This window comes from Anabrus simplex, chromosome 10 (assembly GCF_040414725.1).
Source record: "Anabrus simplex isolate iqAnaSimp1 chromosome 10, ASM4041472v1, whole genome shotgun sequence".
In the NCBI taxonomy this organism is placed as follows: domain Eukaryota; kingdom Metazoa; phylum Arthropoda; class Insecta; order Orthoptera; family Tettigoniidae; genus Anabrus; species Anabrus simplex.
The window spans coordinates 5,694,441-5,714,853 of NC_090274.1; the positions used below are offsets into that span (position 1 = coordinate 5,694,441).

General features: G+C 40.6%; 1 protein-coding gene across 2 annotated transcripts in view; it reads left to right on the forward strand.

The window, feature by feature from the left end:
- The window catches only part of LOC136882013 (zinc finger protein 37), a 74,841-nt gene that overhangs the window by 25,498 nt on the left and 28,930 nt on the right, over positions 1-20,413 (forward strand). For both annotated transcript variants that reach the window (XM_067154505.2, XM_067154503.2), the window contains exons 5-6: positions 5,386-5,559; positions 11,463-11,666. In XM_067154505.2, the coding sequence (XP_067010606.2) occupies positions 5,386-5,559; positions 11,463-11,666 (378 nt within the window). The remainder of the gene's footprint in view (positions 1-5,385; positions 5,560-11,462; positions 11,667-20,413) is intronic.

Sequence of the window (20,413 nt, forward strand, 5' to 3'; positions counted from 1 at the left end):
TTCAGACAAAATGTGAAGCTGTAAACCAATTATCACTCCCCGGAAGTCCTTAAGAACCTCCCGCTGTGAATACTCCCTTTGTCCCTTAGTCTGTGTGTCACGAGGTGTGGGACAGTGTCCATTGACCTGCTGGAAGCGAAACTCTTCATTCCATTCTGTGAGAAACTTTCAGTGCGTCCGTTTGCTCAGTGTTTGCATTATGCCGAAAGTGGCAGCTTCCAAGACATCCTTAATTAAACAGTGGTTGCAGGAGTTTCCCCATTTCACGTTGGATGGAAAAATTATATTCTGCGACATTTCCAGCAAAGAGGTAAGTGAAATTTGTTTTCTATTTCACTCTGAAGTACGTACTTTGGTGTGAGAGTCGTACTTAATACATAGGCATTCTATCTCTCTGTTGTATTACGTTTTATACATTTTATACATCAATTCAGCGTACATACAGTAAATGAAGTATAACAGTAAATATGAATTGGGGATTGTATCGCATCCTGATCCCTCGATATTTTGATAAAAACTGGCCATGTTTGTGTGGTACTGTAAAGTCTATTCATTTTGGAGAAAGGCAAATTTTCAAGCAGGTTTTAGAAGAGGAATAATAGTACAAACATATTGAAAAATGAAAATACCACGCTGCCATAGGGAACCTAAAAATACGAAGTGGAAATTGTAAGAAAATTAGATGTGCACTTTTATCAATTGTAAGAAGTGTATGACAGATTATACACATTGTAAATATATACAGCAATGATTTTTTTTTAATAGGCATACAGTAAATGTAGGGAGGGGAAAACACGGTATTCAGCCATACGCGGGCATCAGTACTGGTAGTAAAAAAAATGTTGGCCAACATAATCTAACTGAACATAACAAAACAGGAAAAGAATTGAATTAAATTCACCTCTACTGTGTTCGGCTCCTTGGTTGAATGGTCAGCATAGTTGCCTTCGGTTCAGAGGGCCCTGGGTTCAATTCCCGGCCGGATTGGAGATTTAAACCTTAAATGGTAATTTCCCCTGGCTCGGGGACTGTGTATTTGTACTGTCCGAAACATTCCTGATACACAAAATACTATCGTCCACTACAAAAGCACGCAGTTTCCTATACACGGCAGATGCTGCCCACCCTCGTTGGAGGGTCTGCCTTACAAAGGCTGGACCAGGATAGGAATAGTCACATGGAATTATTACCTCTACTGCGTCACTTAAAGGTCCAGGGTGAAATCTTAAACAAAGATTATTAACAACAGAATCGCTAAATAAAGGAAGCAAAGATGAATTCCATGCGGACTTATGCCGAGCTCTTGTATCGGCAAATATTCCCTTCAACTCATTTGAAAATCCTTCCTTCAAAAGTTTTTTTACAAAAGTATTGCCATCGGAACATTCCATCTGAATCAACATTAAGAAAAAACTACCTGGACACTCTGTACGAAGACACAGTCAGGCTTATAAGGAAAGATATAGGTGACTCGTGCATCTGGATCTCTATCGATGAGACTACTGACACACTAGGTCATTATATTGCCCACTTGATAGTCAGAAAATTAGATCCCGACATGCCGTATTCGCCATATTTGATCTGCAGCAGACAGTTAACTAAAACTAATCAGGAGACAGTTGCTCAGTTTGCAAATAAAAGTCTCAAGGTGCTTTTCCCCAATAGCATGGGCAAAAATAAGGTGCTTCTTATACACTGACTGACAGAGCAAATGCAACACCAAGAAGGAGTGGATCGAAAGGGATGAAAGTTGGGGAAAAAACAGAGACGGCACGGACGAATAATTGATGTTTATTTCAAACCGATATGCAGGTTACACAATGCGCACGGCATCGACTCAGTAGGATGTAGGACCACCGCGAGCTGCGATGCACGCAGAAACACGTCGAGGTACAGAGTCAATAAGAGTGCGGATGGTGTCCTGAGGGATGGTTCTCCATTCTCTGTCAACCATTTGTCACAGTTGGTCGTCCGTACGAGGCTGGGGCAGAGTTTGCAAACGGCGTCCAATGAGATCCCACACGTGTTCGATTGGTGAGAGATTCGGAGAGTACGCTGGCCACGGAAGCATCTGTACACCTTGTAGAGCCTGTTGGGAGATGCGAGTAGTGTTTGGGCGGGCATTATCCTGCTGAAACAGAGCATTGGGCAGCCCCTGAAGGTACGGGAGTGCCACCGGCCGCAGCACATGCTGCACGTAGCGGTGGGCATTTAACGTGCCTTGAATACGCACTAGAGGTGACGTGAAATCATACGCAATAGCGCCCCAAACCATGATGCCGCATTGTCTAGCGGTAGGGCGCTCCACAGTTACTGCCGGATTTGACCTTTCTCCACGCTCGTCTGCGGTGACTATCACTGACAGAACAGAAGTGTGACTCATCGGAGAACACGACGTTCCGCCATTCCCTCATCCAAGTCGCTCTAGCCCGGCACCATGCCAGGCGTGCACGTCTATGCTGTGGAGTCAATGGTAGTCTTCTGAGCGGACGCCGGGAGTGCAGGCCTCCTTCAACCAATCGACGGGAAATTGTTCTGGTCGATATTGGAACAGCCAGGGTGTCTTGCACATGCTGAAGAATGGCGGTTGACGTGGCGCGCGGGGCTGCCACCGCTTGGCGGCGGATGCGCCGATCCTCGCGTGCTGACGTCACTCGGGCTGCGCCTGGACCCCTCGCACGTGCCACATGTCCCTGCGTCAACCATCTTCGCCACAGGCGCTGCACCGTGGACACATCCCTATGGGTATCGGCTGCGATTTGACGAAGCGACCCACCTGCCCTTCTCAGCCCGATCACCATACCCCTCGTAAAGTCGTCTGTCTGCTGGAAATGCCTCCGTTGACGGCGGCCTGGCATTCTTAGCCTTACACATGTCCTGTGGCACACGACAACACGTTCTACAATGACTGTCGGCTGAGAAATCACGGTACGAAGTGGGCCATTCGCCAACGCCGTGTCCCATTTATCGTTCGCTACGTGCGCAGCACAGCGGCGCATTTCACATCATGAGCATACCTCAGTGACGTCAGTCTACCCTGCAATTGGCATAAAGTTCTGACCACTCCTTCTTGGTGTTGCATTTGCTCTGTCAGTCAGTGTATTTACTGATGCAGCCACCTACATGATTGCTGCTGTTAAGTTGCTGAAGGTATTTTACCCTGCTTGGATTCACGTCACACATCTTGCTCATGCTGTGAATCGCGTGGCTGAACGGATACGTGCCGAATTTCCTCAAGTCAAAAAGATGATCTCCTCCACTAAGAAAATTTTTGTAAAGGCTCCCACTCGAATCTAGTTGTTCCGCAATGAATTACCTGATCTTCCACTGCCACCAGAACCCATCCTTACGCGCTGAGGGACTTGGGCTTCAGGCCATTGTGTACTACAGTGAATATTTTGATGCAATCAGAGGTTTTCTTCTCACCCTAAATAAAGATGCCGTGTGCATCACTTCGGCCAAAAATGTTCTAAAAGATGTAACCATTTCTCAAGAAATTGCCTACATCAGGTCCCATTATACTTTTTTGGTCCCTGTTATTTCTGCACTTGAGTTTTCCGGGAAACCTGTTTACGAACAATTGGATTTGTTAGAAGAGGTGAAAGAAAAAATTAGCTTAGCTCCAGGCCCCGCTGGGGATAGAATTAGGGAGAAGCTTAATAAAGTACTACAGAAGAACCCAGGACTGTCAACGCTTCGTGCTGTGGCTGATGTTTTGATTGGCAAAACTAACGTTGAATGTGACATCTCTCCACGTCTTGTGCCAAAATTCAAATACAGCCCTGTAACCTCTGTTGACGTTGAGCATACTTTCTCAGCGTACAAGCTAGTGTTGTTGGACAAGCGGTGTAGTTTCACAACAGAAAATCTAGAAAAAGTGCTAGTGATTTACTGTGCATCAAATTATGGGCAGTAACGTGCTTGTAATTCAATGTTTTAATTATTTAGACATAAAAACTTGAAAATGTGGTGAACCATTGTGTATGTGAAATATTGTATTAACATGTTATTGCCTTATTACTTGTATGCATTTAAGTTTTTATCAATTTAGAAAAATAAAAATGGCATTTTAATTGATAAGTGCTTATTAAAATACGTAAAATTGAAGCTGCCTAAAACATATTTTTAGAACCTATTTTTACATATTTGAGAGCCTATTTTAGGCACCTAAGATACAAATTTTAGCGCCTAAAAATCCGAGGTCTACTTATGACAGCTCGATGCTAAAGTGTGGAAATCATATTTTATAAATGTGGGTTCAAAACCTGTTGCTCGCAATTATTTTTGCTTTAGAGATTTGCATTGCCTCACGTATGTAATTTAGTAAGGTAACATTAATTATTTTATAAAGCTCATAATATAAAAAAGAGATTTAAGAAGTAGTAATCTATTGATGTGGCAATATTTTCAAAAAACAGCGTTCGTTTCATAAAATAACTAAATGTGTATATGTGTGTGTGTGTTTTTTTTTTTTTTGCATTGATTTCCTCTTATACTGTACTTTTATTGGCAAGAATGTCCAGCTTCGTAGCTAAATGGCTAGTGTGCTGGCCTTTGGTCACAGGGGTCCCCGCTTTGATTCCCGGCAGGGTCGGGAATTTTAATCATAATTGATTAATTCCCCTGACACAGGGACTGGGTGTGTGTGTCGTCTTCATCATAATTTCATCTTCTTCACGACATGGTCGCCTACGGGCGTCAAATCAAAAGACCTGCATTTGGCAAGCCAAACTTGTCCTCGGACACTCCCTGCACTAACAACCGTACACCATTTCATTTTTATTGGCAAGAATAATAACACAACATTTGTTAAAATGTAATTCCTGCAACTTCGCAGTAAGTGGCTGTATGACACAGGCATAGCATTTCGTACACTAATAACTAATTGTTAAATTGTTAACTTTTAAGGGAGGAGCAACATGTATATTAGATTACAGATTTAAGAAAATAATTGTACTTGGGGTCCTTCAGTTTGTATGAAGATTATATAGGCAGAGGCTCAAAAAATTAAATTTTTTTTACTACTGTTAATATTGCTAAGAATAAATTCAACAAGTGTCTAGGATTTTTGCAATTAAATAAATAAAGACCTAATATGTCTTGGCAAGTTAAGTGTACTAACCTTCCCACCCTCGTCCTTTCTCCATTTTCCCAATACAGTAAAAATTTTGGGTTCTAAACATATTTTATATGTGAATCAAAAAAACTCGGCAATGAGGTAGTAAATTGTAACTTAGCACTTAAAAGGTTAAATGACATCAAATCAATAATGTGTGCAATAAGTTAATTGAGACCATATTGTTGCTATTATTATTACTTCTCGAATTCATTTAGTGTGGACATAAATCATAAAGTCTAAGTGAAACGTATTGTTTTACCCCACAGATGGGAATGCCATGTGTGTGGAGAAGTGTGTCGGAACTGGTATTGCTTATCAATCCACTGCCGTCAACAGCACAAAGTACCTGCGCAGGTGGTGTGTGTATGTGCCAAGGTGTTGGCCAGTCGGACGTCCATCATCAAACATCGCTTGAAGCATACCAACGCCTACAAGTACAGGTGAGTCCGGGACTCTAATTGTATAGTTTCATGTCCTTTACGAAGCTCAGAGAAAATTGGTTGAGGTGAAATTGCTTCCTGATGCCTATACATGATTTGAAACAAATGTTAATCCAAATATGAAAAGAAAATGTTCCTAAGGTATTTTTTATCAACATTAAAGCAAAAGCCTTTTATTTCAGAGCAGTTGGTTATTAAGCATTGTTTTTTGGTCACACTCTTGCACAATGAATTTGAAGTTATGCTCGACCGTGTGCATCGAGGAGGAATGACTTTGGCCAACACCATCTACAATACTGCTGTAGATGGTCTCGCTTTAGCCGCCATTTTGAAGTCAACAAAACTTGAGTGTCGTAAGTTATGAATTTCATTATGGTCCATATTGACAATTGATTACTATCAGAGGGTAGAGAAGGGTCCACCTATTCAATACTGTTAGTACAATGTAGTGTCCGACTCGTTGGCTGAACGGTCAGCGTACTGGCCTTCGGTTCAGAGGGTTCCGGGTTCGATTCCCGGCCGGGTCGGGGATTTTAACCTTAATTGGTTAATTCCAATGGCACGGAGGCTGGGTGTATGTGTTGTCTTCATCATCATTTCATCCTCATCACGACGCGCAGGTCGCCTATGGGCGTCAAATATAAAGACCTGCACCTGGCAAGCCGAACCCGTCCTGGGATATCCCAGCACTAAAAGCCATACGACATTTCATTTCAGTACACTGTAGTGTCCTATTATAATTGGAACTAGTTTCGACCCCACATATATTGGGTCGTCTTCAGCCACGTGCTCACATAAACTAATATGTTTTCCAATTGGATCATGGCTGAAGATGAGAGATTGAAACTAGTTCCAGTTGTATAGGACATTAATAGTTTTGAATAGGTCAACCCTTCTCTACCCTTTGATAGTGAAAACTTGAGTGATCGAGACGAAATTCGAAGGTGTGAGTTCAACATTCGTGACCTCTGCACGTGCGAGCTTGAAGATGCGGATGCCAGTCCATTTTCTGACGGATTTTAATTTTGTGTTCATTAGTAAGGAATTTCACACTTTGTCCTTATCCAAAACTAGGCTATCACAAGTCAAATACGCACCACGCTAGTCAGTTTCACACGATTATGTTCCTAAACCAGATATAGGCTACCGTATCACGCGACAAATATTGACTACACTTCACTGTACAAAACAAATTTCTAACTTCTGAATGGAATGCGAAATACACACACAAACAGGCTCACTGCTAACCGGCAAGCAAAACTGAACATTCTTGAGGCTAACACCTTGCTCCCTGAAGGTGCAACTTATCCTGTGAAGTTCAGGATTTCAAGGCCTATTCCTGTAATCACGCATCTGTGGCGATGGCTATTACCCGAGTTGGAAATCACGTTTCTTTTACAAGGGATAACATTTTCCGGGCTAGGGAAAACGTGATCGTGCTAGGCAGTTAGAGCGAAAATTTGTGATGCAATAAGTGAGTTATTTTTATATAGATTTAATACGATGAGAATCGGGACTTTGAATTTATGACGTGCTAAGCAGGGAAAATATGTAGGCTAAATGAGGAATGCACTAACGAGGTTTCACTGTACTTATGTTAATTACTGTGGTATGTATTTCCTTCATAAATTAATAAATAACAAAATTGACTACCATGGAACCACGATTCTCCATTTTTGGAGGGACCACGAAAAAAAAATGTACAGCACGGGAAAACGGAAAATCCGGTCATGAATGAACCATCAACAATTTGGCTAAACATCAAAAAAAATAAAATATGTATACTTATAATCTTACAAACACCCCTAAACTAAACCAAGCTACAGCCCCAATGGGCCTTCCGCCTACCAAGCGACCGCTGCTCAGTCCGAAGACCTGCAGATTACCAGGTGGCACATGGTCAGTGTAACGAATCCTCTCGGCCGTTATTCCTGGCTGTCTAGACAGGGGTTGCCATCTCACCGTTAAATAGCTCCTCAATTAATGGTAATCATAGAATGATTGAAACTTGAACCCGCCCTCATATCCAGGTAAAAATGCCTGACATGGCCGGGAATCGAACCCTGCCCTCCGGGTGAATGACAGGCAAGTTAGACTGCGGGGCCGGCTTCAAACATTAATTACCGGTACGCGACTTAAAAATCTCGAAACTTAACATTCAGTTTTACCGGGAAAACTTCGTCAGTTTCTCTGAAAACTTTTTTCAGTTCAGCAACTTTGATCAGTCAAACTCTTCAAAAAATCTAATACCCATAATGCCAGTCCAAACAACAATCAACCACAAGTAGTTTTTAATTCTCTAATCTAATAAAATAAAGCACATTAGATACAAAAGCGCCCAACATGATGACGAACTCCCTTTTTTTTTTAAATCTTCCATTGTAATTTAGTCACCAGTATACTGTTGATAGTCAGTTTATGGAAATCATGTACTGCGTAAATCAGGCTTACATCAACTTCTAAACGTTATGTTGAACTCGAGAATATGGTTTCGAATGTAAGTATCGATCCTCAAGTTCTCTAATGCATTAAATTCAATTCTGCCGTTGATTCTGCCCGTCATTAATCACAATCGAATTGGAAAGAAAAAATATCATTAACACTTCCAAAATTACGGTTATTTGTGACCTTGAGCTCAGCTGGAAAGTGCGCTCGCTGTACAAGTCGGTACGACTGCGAAATGATACAAAGTTTCTAAATGAAACGTGCGCAAATAAGACGACTCCAGTTTTTATAACATTTTAACACAAAAACGTGAAATTCCCAGTCTTATATTAGGACCAAAACAGTAAAAGGCAATCCCAAAACCTCCCATGGCTTTATGTATGTAAGGCGCAACATCTGTTCTGTTCTCGATAACATAATCGTATATGATGATATTAAAATACTGGTACCAGTACTACATTTCTGTTAAGAAGGAGCAGTTTCGATTCCTGCCTGAAAGCCCAGTGACTATACAGTGCCCTGAGGGAAATGCCAAAAACCTGTACGGCGATACACTCAAAAAAAATTTAAAAAATAAAACATAAACATGTAACACTGGACATAATGTAGACGTTTTGCAAGTAGTCTAGCCTACTAACATTTGACGAAACTTGTTCCGTCTTCAAGTAGAGCTGTCGAAATGCGCTCTGTCTCCTTCCAATTGTTGTGGACACACTCTGCTTTATGCAATGCAATGCTAAGATGGTCCTTTATGCAAGTTCACAGCCGATCGCTTTTCCAGTACGGTACAGTACTTCCTCAAATTACTGCAGTGACGGGACATTAACACCAAGATCCCTAAGTATGCCGTAGCCGTCCTTTCGTGAGATACAGTTTCTTGAAAAACACGTGATCTAGGATTTAGCGTTGATGGGATTGACATTTCTGGACGGTTGATCTGGGATATCGTTTCTTTGAGGAACGGATAATGCGGGATTTTTACTGCGTAACTTAATAGGATGCTTGCAGGACTATGTAATTTGAACGAATAATACGGGAAAATGTAGTTTCCAGAAACGTATAATCGAGGTTCTACTGTATAGAAAATCCGAAAAAGAGTTCACATATATGTTTCAAATGTAACTCCCAGTAAATTCCGGAAAAAATTCTTCGTACCGAAAACTAACACATATTCACACAAAAACTCCCCTTTATACAGAATTATGACTCAATATAATCCAGTACACCATCTTGATACAGACATCTTTAGCATGTCGGAAAATGAGTTTGCTACAACCTGTGATGGAGTGCTACAGTCTTCGTAAAATAAAATGGCATCTTGATGTAATTGAATGTATCCAATATTAATATTATTTCCTCTTCCTCTATTTTTTTCTTTTGTAATTAAGTTCTTTTATCAGTTCAAACCATTAATTTTCTGTTTTACTGGCTGTTAATGTTTAAAAAGTAGTGAACAGTGTAATTTGGGGAACCTGTAATGTTCACAGCATTGTCTTAATAAATAAATAAATAAATAAATTTATAAATAAATCAATAATTAATTAATTAATTAATTAATATTAAGTTTTCCAAGCTCCTTTTATACCTGCTTGATCCACAGGGATCTAGTGGCTTTACCCTTGCTGGCTGCTTTGAAGATCTTACAGGACAGCCTGTGGGAGCCCATTCGATACAGGTGTCTGTAGAAAGCCACCTGTCTTCTGATGACATCTATGAGGGTTTCTTGGTGTTGGTAGAGTTTACCATCGCCTTCCATCTGAGGGGATCCTTGGTCCTACTGTCTTTGTCAGTAACTTCCTTTCTTGTACTTTGTGGGTTCTTAGTGGGGTCTTCATTAATAGATGTTTTGATGCGTACAGTTTTCTGCTAGCAAGTTAGGCCTTGTCCAGTTTGATTCTCCTCTGTTTGAGAGCAACTGTTCCACTAAGGTCTTCTGAAATCCACTATCCAAGATACTTTACAGTTTTGACTCTCTTCATATGCTTGGTGTCACTAACTCTCATCGTTCTAGGGCCATCTTTGATATCGGTAATAAACTGGGTCTTTCCAATGTTGACCACGAGATGTGTTTTAGCCGTTATTGAGTGTAATGTTATAGTAGCCTCTTGAATTGTTGTTATTACTGCTACTACTACTACTACTACTACTACTACTACTACTACTACTACTACTACTACTACTCCTGCTGCTGCTGCTGCATCAAGATACTGTATTTCTCCAAATCCAAGACGACGCTCTTTTCTTAGAATCTCGTGTGAAAAATCGAGGGCCGTCTAGCATTCACGACATAACAGTAAAGAACACCACTGACAGCTACAATGGCAACCACGCTGCTTCCCTTCACCCCCCGCCCACAAAAGCAAAAGTCATTGACCATCAACGTATGCATCTTTATTAAACATCGTTAGCCATGGCAACTGGTTGTACAGTGCCTCTGTGCAACGTCGCTGGTTCTCAGGAAATAGTGACGAGAAAATTACATTCTAGACTGTAAATCTCATTTTAGATCCGTATTGACGGTAGAACTTCTTACAAATTGTACAAAATTGTGTTGTTTATCGTCTTAGTGAAATTTTAGATAGACATGTTTTGACCTGACATACGGTCATCCTCAGTCAAATGTATATAATAAACTTAAAGCATTAGACACACAATATGAAGTGCTTGTTAAAACATTTTTCCTCAAAAAAACATGATGATCCACTTTACAGACTAGAAAACAGGCAGTTCAGCAGCCTATAACTGAACCCAATAATTAAGTCAACACTGTACAGATATCAGTTGAACTGCATCAGGGGACAAGAAGAATATTACAACAAAAGAGCTCCAGCTCAAAAACTGTTTTAACGACAACCACCTCATATTTTTAATTCTGATCCATGAGATCCACCAGCGGGGCAGTAGATTTGCTCAGTAGCATGGAACTTGCCTTAACTTTGAGATGCTCGGCAGTAGGTGATTTTGGACTTTTTGGAACTCGGACAAGCTGCTCTATCCTCTTGAAATGTTTTCAATAATATCGAAGCCGTTCATTGTCCATATTTCAGGACATTTTCCTAAAGAAAAGAATGTTTTACACTAGTTTGCACTACAGTGTTTTCCATCCTGTGCTTGTAGAACTTAGTTCCACACCAGAGTCCAGATGTGCACTAATTGTTAGCATCACCTTATGGCACCGTACTGAGGTAAGACCTTCCTCTTTACCTTGAGATATTGAGCATTGCCATTGTTTGTGTTGTCCAGAAAATATTTTGATTTTCAAACTTTCATGATTTTGTGACACTCACAGGTACAGTTCCAAAGCTATAGACATGTTCTACATGAAAAGGGAAGGTGATGAAAAGTTAAAATAAGTTTCTCCCTTATATAAGATTCTTATGTGGCATCTTGTAACATCCTTAGCTAGGATTTATTCTGTTTAGAAATTTGCCAAATTATTATGTGTGTGATCATTCCAGATGCGAGAAGTGTGATAAAGCATTCCATCGCAAAGCGTTGCTGGACCTCCACATCCTGTCGCATGTCCCGAAGGAGGAGCAACCCTTCGTGTGCTGCAAGTGCGCTCGCAGGTTCCACTCAGAAGCTCTGTTACGTCAACACGAGCGGGTTCACCTCCCAAAGGAAGAGCGTCTCATCTACCCATGTACTGTGTGCTCCAAAAAGTAAGGCTACTTTCACAATCAAATACTCTTTTCCATCCTGTCAAGTGTTATCGATAATAAACATCAGTCACAGGATATTCTGATCAGATGGAGCAATAGAAGAAAGACAAAACATGCAACAACACAAGCTGTTAACTTACTACCATCTTCATGATGGACACCTTCCTCACCGCTCCCCCTTCTACTACATTCATTTCTTCTCAGTCTTGACATTTGTATTTTGCACTTATAATGTCCTGCTTTTTTCTGAATTTGTTGTATTTCATCCTAATTACTGCATCAAAGACAGTAGAGCCTTCTGAATCCATCTTGGTCATTGAAGGTGCTGAAGTTTGGTATATTTACCGGCACGTAAAAGAACTCTTGCAGGACAAAATTCTACCACTTCGGCATATCTGAAATTCATAAAACTTTCTCTGTCCAGATCAAGTCAATGGTTTCATTGAGATCTTGAATAGTGCAGGTTTCCTTCACCTAGTCTGCTGCAGACAAGGAGATGTACGGCATTTTGGATGTCGTAGGTAGCATTCCTCAGTTCTGAAGGTTGGTTTGACCCCTTCTCTCAGTTGATACAGTGACCTGCGTACTGGGTAAGGGAGGTCTCCAAATCCCAAGATTGAATGATGAGACCCAGCAGAGGTGGTCAGATCTTTGAAGGACAGAATAAAACCCATTCGGCACTCCATATACAAAGAAGGATCCGCCATGTGGACTGCTATATCATATGCTAAATATAAGTGGTAGTCATGTGTACTTTGGGCAGCATTGGAATCCAACAGATCCAGGAGATAGTGGGTTCGAACCCCACCGTGGGTAGCCCTGAAGATGGTTTTCCGTGGTTTCCCATTTTCACACCAGGCTGTAACTTAATTAAGGCGATGGTTGCTTCCTTCCCACTCCTAGGCCTTTCCTAACCCATCATGGCAATAAAACCTATCTGTGCCGGTGCAACATAAAGCACATTGTAAAAGAGAAAGAAAAAAAGGAATCCAACAGCTGATCTTCCTACAAGCAGGTAAAAGCAAGATAAAAGTAGTTGGTGGGAAATAGAACCATCACTTATTATTACTAGCTCGCTACACGTGAATATGACACTCCCACGTGGCTGAACAGTTGGTACTTCATATTGCCTTTCTCAATCTTGAGAAGGCTTTTAACTGTGTTCCGCGACCATGACATGACGGAGCAGCTTATCAGCTGGGTCAGAATATTATATACGAATACCAGCAGTGCTGTCAGCAGCTCAGACTGCTTTCCCATTAAGGTGGTGTCTACCAGGGCTCAGTATTGTCACAGTTCCTCGTCACCATCGTCGTGGACACTATAATTTGGAACTTGCAATGTTCCTTGCACCCTCCTATACGTCGGCGATATCGCGCTCACAGACACCACCCAAGCACAGTTGCAATCCCAAGTTAAATGGAACATCCACTTCTGCCAAGATAGTCACCACCTGTACATCAGGAGGATGGAATGTATGGAAACTAATCCAAGAGATGGCACCACTCAAGTTAGGAGCGAGAGCTTCACAAAAATAGATAGCTTCTGATACCTTAGATCTTGCTTGTAAAGTGCCTGCGGAATTAACAATGTAGTTTGAGTTGCAACTGGGATGTTGTCGAGGGATGTCACTGGCATACTTTTTTCACAAAATAATGCCTCTTTGCCTAATTTCCTCTGAGTTGTAGCAGTTTTTGATGGCTAGTAGCCTGAGGCTAAATCTCCAAAGACAACAATGTTAAGCAGGATACAGGAAGTATCATACTTCAACAATCAAGTCAAATCTACTCTGGGACTGCAAAATACCACAAAAAGCAAAAACAACACTATACCACACCTACTTTATACCAATTCTCACGTATGGTTTAGAGACGTGTACTCTACTAAACAATGACTACAGCAAAATTCAGGCAACAGAAATGTGATTCATTAGAACTATGAACCAAAGTACTCGAAAGGACAAAATGAGGAATGAAGTAAACAGGAGGATAGCTGGTAGTGAGGTCCTTATTACCAGTGGTATGGGCACATTATGAGAATGAAGAGCAAGAAACCTGCCAGAAAATAATTCGACATTATTGTCCAAGGAAAGACACCCGGAGGAAGGCCAAGAAAATGCTGGATAGACACAGTGAAATCAGACGTGGAGGAGACAGGTCTCAAATGGGAAGTTGTCCTGGAACAGGAGATGTATGGCAAGCACTTGTACACTACACCCAGGAAACTGGTGTTGGAAAATGATGGTAATGATGATGAGATGAGTAGCCTGACGCATCAAGGGAATGTTACAAGTGTAAGGAGAATTTGGCAAGGATGTAAGATAAGCATTGGTTTCTTTTGGTACATGATCCCAGAACTGTTGGGTTAGAAATTCCTTGACCACTTGCTTTTCTTTTGGATTATCACAGAGCGAAATACACAAACTGACTTATACAAGGTGCGTTCCATAAATAATACAGATGTTAAGTCCCATAGGGAATTTAAAATATTTGTCCTGAATGAGTAAATTTATAATACCAATATAATGGTCCGTTATTGGACATTATAAATTTTCCAGACATAGCTCTCATAGTGCATTGGCACTGCTGGTGGCTTCAAGTAGCCTATGCAGTGGCCTCCACGGTATGCACTATCCTTGCGTCTTGGGTGGTGTGCTAAGTCCCAACTGATGAGCCTAACTTAGCACACGAGGGCAAATGCAGGCAACCAAGAATGAGTTAGCTGGAAAATTTATAATGTCCAATAACGGACCATTATATTGGTATTCCATAAATAATGCGACCAAATTCATAAAAAATCATTTATTGAATATATTCATACAAATAATCAAAAATCTTCAAAATAGCACCCTCTTGCGTCGATACACTTCTGGAGGCGGTGTTTCCAAGCCTGGAAGGCCTTTTCCGGAATGTCCTTTAGAGCCGATGTAACATGCGCCTGGATTCTTTCAATCATGTCCCAATGTTTTCCTTTCATGACTCCTTTTAACCGAGGAAACAAAAAAAAAAGTCAACGGGAGGCTGGGGAACCAATGGGGTGTTGGTCCTGGCCAGGAAGTCGTTGGCAATGAAGGTGCTGTGACTCGGCGCGTTGTCGTGATGAACTTTCGACGCGTCTTTGATGTCGCTTCGGCAGCGCGAGACTCTCCTTTTCAGTCACAATGCGGAAAACGGTTGTTTTTGCCATATTTAGAGTTTGTGCTATCAGTTGAAGGCTCAGCCGTCTAGTTCAAACAATCGCGCACATGCGTCACATTTTCGTCGACTCTTGAGATTGATGGACGTCCACTGCAAGGTTCGTCGATGATCTCTTCTCGGCCCTCCGTGAACGACTTGTGCCATTGGAAAACTTGTGATTTGGACAAGCAATCAGTCCCAAAGGCCTGCTGAAGTAATGGAAACGTTTCGGTGGCGGACTTCCCAAGTTTAACGCAAAATTTGATAGCGTACCGTTGGTCTACAGAATGATCCATCGTGCCGTGTTACATGAACTCAAAACGGGCTTGACGGAAACGCACGTCCTGACTCTCCGGCAGCTCGCTGCCGAATGAGACAAAGAGCGTTTGAAGCTAACACTCCCCTCCACCTAGCCCAGCAGGTTAGAACACGCTGCGGTGTACAGTTGCATCAGAAAAAAATTGGTCGCATTATTTATGGAACGCACGTTGTATGTGACATCTGTAGATTTATTAGCAATCATCATGATCATCATCATCATAATTTTCCCATTATCCAGCTTGAGCCGGGTAGGTTATATGGTTCCTCTCCACTTTCTTCAGTCTTTCCACCACTCCTCCTCCAACACCGTGTCCCAGTCCAAGTTTCTTTCTCTAACACTGCGTTGGATTGTGTCCCTCCATCTCAGTCGTGGTCGTCTACGGCCTCTCCTTCCTTGCATTTGCATTTCCATCACCTTTTTTGGCATTCTTTCGTCACTCATTCGCATTATGTCCCCAAACCATATTAGTCGGTTCTTCCCTATTCTATCATTCACTTTTCCCACTCCAATTTCTTCCCGGATTTTCTCATTCCTTATTTTGTCTTTTCTACTCTTCTGTTTTGTACTCCTCAAGAACTTCATTTCGGCTGCCTGTATTCGACTCTCATCCTTCTTCGTCACTGTCCAAGTTTCTGCTCCGTAAGTTGTTATGGGTACGTAATACATCTTGTACATAGTTTCCTTTGCTTCCATTAGCACATCTTTGTCCCATAACATGTTTCTTACACTGTAATAGAAATAGCTTCCAGCTTGAATCCTCTTATTAATTTCAGCATTCTGTCTAGCATTCTCCATCAATTCACTCCCCAGGTGTTTGAACATCTCCACTACTTCCAGGGGCTTGTCTGCAAGTCTAGTCTGACCTTTCCCTTCTTTCTCCCCTCTAGTCATAACAAGAGTTTTACTCTTTTCTACACTTACTTTCAATCCACATTCTTCAATCTTCCCATTCACCACATTCAACTGTTCTTGAACATTCATGTCCTCTTCTCCCCAAATCACAATATCATCTGCAAATAACATGTTCATTTCTCTTCCTCCATAACCTGCTTTTGCTGTTCTCATGATGTCATCCATTACTATTGTAAACAGAATTGGCGAAAGAACGCTTCCCTGTCTCTGCCCAGTAGTTATTTTGAACAAACTTGTCCTGCCAACTCATGTTTGCACGCAACTACAACATTCCTTGTACATTGCCATGATCATTTTTATTAATCCTTGTCCAATTCCTTTTTGCACCAGACTGTCCCAAACTTTAGTCCTGGGGACACTGTCATATGCATTTTCAATGTCCATGAATGTTATAACCATATTATTCCCATACTCCCATACCCCATGTGGGTGGGGGACGCCGACGGAGAATACACCCACGGTATCCCCTGCCTGTCGTAAGAGGCGACGAAGGGATGATCAAATTAGAACCATGAGACTACTTGTGCTTAGTACCACCATGCGGGGAACACCATGGGTCGCTTTTATTTGTGCGTAGTAACAATATGTTAGGTACCAAATAGGTTTGTGATTAGTGGCAATAGAGTACATTGGCAGCTTCTACAGTACCTGTGATTTGTACCCCTATATGAGCAACACCATGGGATGAGCTACACCATGGTTCTGCCTTGCCTATGCTTAGTACCCACTATGTGAGGGACACCCCAGGATAGTGCGGGTCCCTGTGGTTAGTCCACTTTTGTAAGGAACGTCGTCGTTTGCATTGCCTGTATAGGTTTGTGTTGCCTGTAAATAACGCCCCAATGTGCGAAACACTAGGTCTATATTCCCTGTGCAAATTTCATTACCTGTCAGTAGTACCATACTGTGTGGAATGCCGCGAGTCTAAGCTACTTTTGATTAGTACTGCAACATGACCAATACCATGGTTCTACTTTTCTAACGATAAGTACCATTATGAGAGGCCGATGACTTGGATTTTGGACCTCTATGGACTAAAAGCGTTATTCATTCAGTATTAAGCTATAGGCATAGGCATATAGACGTCAGTTTCTGTGAAAAGGAGAAAAATAAAACTTTGATTTCCACCTATTCAATACATTAAAAGCAAATACAAAATTAGGATCTCATCCTTATTTTATTGCTTGTTTGTTAACACATAGGACATGTTTCATTCATTTTTGAACATCTACAGCCATAAATATTGGTAACATTGTTCCAGAACTTACGCTTATGGTTTGCCATTAACAAACTTATCCATAATAAACTTTAAAAAGCCTCTTAAATATAAATCGTTTATATATTACGTCATGTAATTAAGAATGATATGACAATTTGTTGAGCTTGAAATTTAAAAACTTATTCTAATACTCAAAATACAATGCCATGAGTTGGTCTCTGTATAACTACATTTACAATCTATTAATCTGCTGAAGGTCTTAAAATTATTCATTGTTTGAACATAAAAACATTTTGTTAAAATCTGGTGTAAACTTTTTTAACATGTTATACCAAATGGAAATGAAATCTCAATACACTCTCAAAACAGCTGAACAGCTGAGTTTAGGCGCAAGTATTATTCTGTTCGTCCACAAAATGACTAAACTGCTGCGCCATATTGATTATAGGTTATGAATTTTGTAACACTTTAAAATATTTAACATCAGAATTTATTGAATTCACAAATTTCCTGTAGTCTTAACCAGTGTATGGCAATCTTATGAACGTAAGCAGGGTCTAAGTCAGATGGGGACACTCAAGCTTTGGTGATATATGAGTAGTGATTTCTTCCAAGCTAATGTAAGTAAGCTGTTGACATATCTGTAACAGGGAAACATGCGTAAGAATATGCTAAATGGTGTGATGTTGGAAAACTAACGTTGAAGGATCAGCACTTACCCCTTCTACTCCTGCCTGTATTTACGCTAGTGCTCTCAGCTGTTTGACGACTGCTTGTCGTTCTACTTGCACTCCCTGTGTTGTATTTGTGTCTCTGTAGTTGCAGGGCGTTGGGAGGGGAGGTAGCAGAGGACGGTGTCCTAGCGAATGGCGTGATTTGTGGAGGGGAATGTTCAGAAGTAGTGTAGGAGGGGGTATATATAGTCGTAGAATGACTCTTATTATTATCCGGAATAAAAATGTTTGCAAATTTTGTGATAATACTTCCCAAACTTTTACTTGTTATATCTTGGAAACCACTGGACGGATTGATCTCAAATTTGCACTAGCATTAATATAGGATGGAGTAGAAGAGGTAAGTGCTGATCCTTCAACATTAGTTTTCCAACATCACACCATTTAGCATATTCTTACGCATGTTTCCCTGTTACAGATATGTCAACAGCTTACTTACATTAGCTTGGAAATCACTACTTATATATCACCAAAGCTTGAGTGTCCCCATCTGACTTAGACCCTGCTTACGTTCATAAGATTGCCATACACTGGTTAAGACTACAGGAAATTTGTGAATTCAATAAATTCTGATGTTAAATATTTTAAAGTGTTACAAAATTCATAACCTATAATCAATATGGCGCAGCAGTTTAGTCATTTTGTGGACGAACAGAATAATACTTGCGCCTAAACTCAGCTGTTCAGCTGTTTTGAGAGTGTATTGAGATTTCATTTCCATTTGGTATAACATGTTAAAAAAGTTTACACCAGATTTTAACAAAATGTTTTTATGTTCAATGAATAATTTTAAGACCTTCAGCAGATTAATAGATTGTAAATGTAGTTATACAGAGACCAACTCATGGCATTGTATTTTGAGTATTAGAATAAGTTTTTAAATTTCAAGCTCAACAAATTGTCATATCATTCTTAATTACATGACGTAATATATAAACGATTTATATTTAAGAGGCTTTTTAAAGTTTATTATGGATAAGTTTGTTAATGGCAAACCATAAGCGTAAGTTCTGGAACAATGTTACCAATATTTATGGCTGAAGATGTTCAAAAAATGAACGAAACATGTCCTATGTGTTAACAAACAAGCAATAAAATAAGGATGAGATCCTAATTTTGTATTTGCTTTTAATGTATTGAATAGGTGGAAATCAAAGTTTTATTATTCTCCTTTTAATAGACTTTCAATACGGAAAAAATGAGGATAGTCTCTTGCAGTTTCTGTGAATGCGTGACATTGCGAGTCGGATCCACTGATTGTTTTAAATTCAAATCCATCCATTCATTCTTTGTACTCACGTTTTGAATTCTGTTCAGTGAAGGATTTTGGACTTTTAACTTGTCATTTCATTTGGTCTCATTTCGTCCCATTAGGGGCCGATGACCTTGATGTTAGGCCCCTTTAAACAACAAGCATCATCATCATCAACCATACTCCCATTGCTTTTCCACTAGTTGTCTCATAATGAAAATGGGCTCTGTTGTTGACCCTCCACTTTTGAATCCAAACTGATTTTCAACCCTCAACCTTATTCTACTTTCCAGTATGTATGTTTAGTCCTCAGCCCGAAGGCTGGTTGGATCCTCAACAGCTCCGCCATCAGATGTCATAGATGGCCTAGGCATCACTGAAGAGGCGTACTAGGGGAATGAGGAGTGAGGTAGTTTCCCGTTGCTTTCCTCACCGAGCCAGAAGTTGCTATTACATATCAGTCTGCCAAGCCCACTGAAATGCATGCATCAACCGACCCTATGAGCAATATTTTCACACCATGCATAGCAGGGACTGGCTGCATAAGGAATGGCATTACTAGTATCACTCATACCTCAGTCACTTTCATTTTGTCAAAACCAAGGATAAAGCTGAGACAGATCAATGAAAGTAACAAAATTGCTCTAGCCCATACCAGAAGACATAGTGCACTGTAAACACTAGGTCCCGCCAGCAAAGGCACGTATCTTAGCATTATTCCTTTTTGTCAATCCTAAGGGTTCTCTTTATTCGATATGTCCACTGCAGACCTACAGCTCCAGTTGCCTTTACCATCTCTACTGAAATTTCATCTATTCCAGCAGTTTTTCTATTCTTCATCTTTCTTACTGCCATTTCAATTTCATTCATTGTAATTTCTTTATCCATTTCTTCATCAACTAGTTGCCTTTCCTGGTGGTCCGCTGAATGACTGTTATTATTTCTCATGTTCAGCAACTTCTGAAAATACTCTGTCCATCTCTTTCTTATTTCTTCTGTCTTTGTTAATATTATGCTGCCTTCATCCTTCACAAATCTGTTCTTTACTTTATTTCTCTTTTTGTTTCTTTCAATTTCTGTGTAAATAAGGCCCAGCTTTTCCTCTTTTCTTCCTCCACTACTTTCTTGGCCA